Raw genomic sequence first — 4,912 nt, 5'->3', positions numbered from 1 at the left:
TTTTTTTTTTTTGAGACAGAGTTTCACTGTGTAGTCCAAGCTAGTCTGAAACTCAGTATGCAACCCAGGCTGCCCTCAAACTTATGGCAATATTACTGCTTCAACCTCCCAAGTGCTGGGATTATGTGCATGCATCACCATGCCCGGTGTTAAAAGATATCTTTTATAAACTGCATATTATAAAATTTTAAAATAATTCTCGTCTTACTAGTAGCTTTCTTGTAGTTTCTTCTTAAACTTGACCTACTTCCTATTTTAGTTTCATTCTGCATTGGTGGTACAGTGGGGAGCATAGCCGCCTTTCTACGTTAGTTTCAATTTACTCCCAGGTCAGTGATTTTTCTATGATGGTATCATTTTCTGATGTGTCCAGAGATGAAACTAATTTCAACAACTTTATTATTATTATTATTATTATTATTTTTTTTTTTTTAAGATGGTATCATTTTCTGATGTGTCCAGAGATGAAACTAATTTCAACAACTTTATTATTATTATTATTATTATTATTTTATTTTTTTTAAGGAATGGTTTACACGGTGTTCAGGGTCTCACTACTAGGTCAGACTCTAGTGATCCGCCTGTTTACAGCTTCCCAAATACTGGGATTACAGGTGTGTGCCACAAGGCCACACCCTGGGGGTTGGGTCAGCACGGCAGGCCCAAGGATGGAACCCCTGGCCCCTGCGCCTGCTTGCTGGTACTTTAATCCGCTGAGTTATTTGGCTGGCCCTAACAACTTTATTTATTTACAATTTTACAATAAACACTGCAACTTGAGACAGACTGGCCCTAACTGTGTGCTGGGCTCAGCATATTTAATGACTACTGCAATGAGTAAGATAAAAGTCTGGGACGGCATCTCTAACATTCCTGTGTGTACTATAGTGGGGAAGGCCGTCTCACGTCTGAGATCTGTTAAAAGAATCTTCACATCACTAACATGCAAAGATAATTCCAAAATCAATTTCAGTTGTGGAATTTGTGTCTTGCAGTAGTAACTTAGATGATTTTTAAACTCTGCTTTGTGCCTTTGGGGATGGAGGGAAGACTTTAAGGTGCTAAATATATAATTAAAACCAATAAACCACAAAAAGAAAACTAAAGAACTAAAGGATTACATTCATGGCATTTTTAAGCTAAAAATCTTTTGTTTGGTAATGTTTAATTCAGTAATGGAGGGTGCTGGTTATCTCCTAGCAACAAAAGATGGGATGGAAAAAAAAAAAAAAAAAAAAAAAAAAAAAAAAAAGATGGGATGACATTTTCAACCAGGGAGCAGGCATCAGCTGTGCTCCGACAGCAGCCGAGCAGGCAGGGGCTCTTTTTCCATGCTGCATTCCCAGCATCTACCCTGTAAATGCACTGAATAGAAGTTAAGTAAAGGGGGGCCAGGGAGATAGCTCAGTAGAATAAGTGCTTGCCTGGCAAGCACAAGGGCCTGAGCTCAATCCCAGGTTCCACAAAAAAAAAAAAAAAAAAAAAGAAGTTAAGTAAAGGGTAGGTAGGGACGCTGGATATCGATGCAAGCCAAGCATGCAGCGCAACGCGTGGGTAAGGATAAAATAATACGGAGGGGCTGCAGAGCTTTCATATTGGGTATGAAGTAGTAGGCAGGAAGTGAAAATAAAACCAGGGCCTCCCCATAGCCACAGCACGCAGCAAGGTGTCTCACACGTACCGGGATTACAAACCATGTGTAAGCACAGAAGTAGGGAGGAGAAACAATTTTCTTCTGTCTTTTCTTTTTTTTTTTTGGGGGGGGGTGCCTGGAATTGAACTCAGGACTGTGCATTTGCCAGGCAGGTGCTGTGCTGCAGAGCTGCAGCGCCAGCGCTTTTGCAACATCTTTAGTAAAACAATGACCTAAACTATGTCTGTGTTTTAAAACATTTATTCAAAGCTGAAATCTAATTTCTAGTTTTTCTCCACATAATCACATTGAGGGGCTGGAGAGATGGCTCGGTGGAATAAGCGCTTCCCTGGCAAGTGCAAAGGCCTGAGTTCAATCCTCAGTTCCACAAGGAAAAAAAAAAAAAGCATCAAAGCAGCCTCGTTTGCCACTGCTCCACCACCACAACTCTACAGTCCCCTCTTAACTGGAACAGTTCTTTCCACTGTGTTGTTATTTTAGCTCACAATAATTCAAAGAGCCCAATTGAGAACTGAATACTATTTACTCTCAATTTAACTTAATAGTGGCAAATTAAAATTTTTACTTGAAGTGAGATAGATACATGACACGAATGTTTATAGGACTATCATGGGATAGGAGCAAGCACTGTGCTTTTATATATGTTCTTACCAACAGGCACATTACCCTGATTTATATGTGAAGCAAATAACACAGAAATTAAGTAAATTGCCTGTGGTTACTTGGAAAATCACACTCAGCAGTTTCTGGATAAGCCGCCTGTTTTCTTTCCCTATACCACACACTAAAATCAATTATGCTACGGTATTTAAAATAAACCACACCAATTACTACATGCAAAGAAATCCAAAAGCTATAATGCATTTTTTTACACAAGGCACGGGCTTGCAAACACAGCAAATAGCATTAGTGATTCACTAAGTGAAATTGAAGTTTTAAGAACAGAATACTCTCATGCCTTATTTTGAATAATCAGTTACCTCAAACGGATTGAAGGAGAGGCGCAGAAGTAAGCCAGAAATCCTACCAAGAGATCGCCATCGAGATAACGCAAGGAAGACAGAAAGCAGAATGGTCATCTTTACTTAAGGTGGCTTATTCAGACTACCTCAAGGTTAAAAGGTGGGAAAGTTATGACAAAATGTCATTTTTAGGTATGATTTATTAATAACTCTTATTTTGCCATCAACTAAGAGTTTTAAAGTACTGAATATTTATGAAAAGCATAATGTTAAAATACCTGTAAAACTATCATGCCAATATAGAGTACACATCATGCAAATGCCTACCATCATTTTATAATGGTCTGAAACAAAGCCACCCTTTTTTTAATCTGTAGGTTTAATGTGACAGTAGATTTAAAAAAGATAAATGCAGATTACCTTCACTGCTGCGGTGACAGCAGCAGTAGCTGCTAAGTTTAGACCTTGTCGCCCAAAGTTTACCATAGTCTCATAGCCTCGCTCCTTGGCTTGTACAATGTAATCATCAATTTCCTGTGCAAACAAACATAAAAACAACCAGAGGGGTTAACTGTGTTATACACAATGTTAAGAAGCCAAAAAGTAGGACTTTCTTCCTGTATAGTAGCTTCATAATACAATGCATATATCAACACACATTTCTAAACAATGATTTATGAAATAATTTATATGTCTTACCCTTTCTTTTGAAGAAAGAAGTGGATGAAGGAACTTTTTATATATTAAACTTGCTCCTTTGGTATGAGGGCAGAGTAGCCATAAGACAAAAGCAATCTTCAGCTCATAGTACAAGGGAAACCTATCAGAAAACATTGAAGGGGAAAAAAAAACTACTGGTGAAAAATAAGACTACAAATGATGTAGAAGCCATTTTTAAAGTTTAGTCGTTGTAACAAGTAGTCATATGTAGCAGTTAGCGCTCAGGGAAACAACCATGATGGAATGGACCTCGGATGAGTTAAATGAAATGTGAGCCTGCAGGATTCAGCCTTCCCAAACACTGGGGTGGCATGGGGTTAACAGGAAATGAACTCACCACCTCACACTTGCTGGGCAGGCGCTGTGCTACTCAGCTATACCCTGGGCCCTTAGGGTTCACACCTTCTGGCACAAGATTCTTCCTTGGCACAAGACCAGGTAAGCTGCCAGACTACAACTCAGAGGGCACCAGCAGCATTTAATGTGGGGGCCAGTGCGTCAGGCCTGTGGCCCCGCCACCAGAGAGGCTCAGGTGGAAAGCTGTGAGCAACTCCTACAGGAATGTGGGGCACACCTTCAAACCCTGGGGCGAGCCTAGTCTCCCAGTGTGCAGCGTGTACCCAACACACCTCTCCTGGTCTTTCTCACAGCCTCAAGGACACGTGCTCTCCAGTCTCACTTGGCAAGCACTTCAAATTCTGCCTGATGCTGAAAGGGAATTAGCACGGCGGCAGACTAGGAACTAGGGCTGAATGCTTCCGGCCCTTTTCAGGGCCTCACCCTTGCCAGGCAGGCGCGTACCGCTGAGCTACATCCCCAGCTCTGCTTGCAGCCTTTCCTGGCACTGAGCAGGACCTTGCCTGTAGGTCTTTCCCCACCAATGACTACAGTTAGCCGCGTGGCTTGCTTGGATCAACAGGATGCGACAGCGACACATGTCACACGCAAGCAGAAGCTTTCAACACTCCTTGGTCCAATGCCCTCTTCCTTCTTCTTCAGCCTCATTGCTAGGAGAGTTCCCTGCAGATGCAGTGGAGCCCGGTAAGGCTGTAGCCAGCACCTCCGCTCAGGCTGCTGGCTGTGACACCCCACCGTGCTCTAAAGGGTCGTTTGCTGCCACCCTGGAAGGTAGGGAATGTCTCAGGAAAGGCCACGTGAGACATCAAGTCACACAGTGACCTGAGCAAGGCTGGGCGCTTCTTTCTGTAGGCAGACAGGCAGGGCGGAGGCAAGGAGAACGGACTGCGCAGGCAACATAGCATCTCTGCTGCAGACAAGTTTGTGGACTTGCAATATTCACATCCGTGTTTTTCTACCCCTTTAAAAAATGTATACAGGCTATATTTTAAATAAAAAAAAGATTAAAAAATACATTTGAAACTTAAAAGAGGGCCGGGGAGATGGCTCAGTGGAATAAATGCTTGCCTGGCAAACATAAGGACCTGAGTTCAATCCCCAAAAAAAAAAAAAAAAAAAAAAGAAAGAAACTTAAAAGACACCTACAATGGTTCGGAATCTGTATTCTACCACTTAGAAATGAAAAGAGAATTCTCTCTCTAACCTCTACTTTATTTAT

At 41.7% G+C, this 4,912-nt stretch overlaps 1 protein-coding gene across 1 annotated transcript in view; it reads right to left on the bottom strand.

Annotated features, from left to right (window-relative positions):
• Window positions 1–4,912, bottom strand: part of Reep3 (receptor accessory protein 3) — a 45,641-nt gene that overhangs the window by 16,393 nt on the left and 24,336 nt on the right. Inside the window, exons 4-5 of the mRNA XM_023716218.1 lie at window positions 3,316–3,436; window positions 3,037–3,150 (exon numbers count right to left, since the gene is read on the bottom strand). Coding sequence (XP_023571986.1) covers window positions 3,037–3,150; window positions 3,316–3,436 — 235 coding nt within the window. The remainder of the gene's footprint in view (window positions 1–3,036; window positions 3,151–3,315; window positions 3,437–4,912) is intronic.

Source organism: Octodon degus, unplaced genomic scaffold (assembly GCF_000260255.1).
Source record: "Octodon degus isolate 3935 unplaced genomic scaffold, OctDeg1.0 scaffold00046, whole genome shotgun sequence".
Lineage (NCBI taxonomy): Eukaryota > Metazoa > Chordata > Mammalia > Rodentia > Octodontidae > Octodon > Octodon degus.
This window is presented reverse-complemented; position numbering and strand designations above follow the sequence as displayed.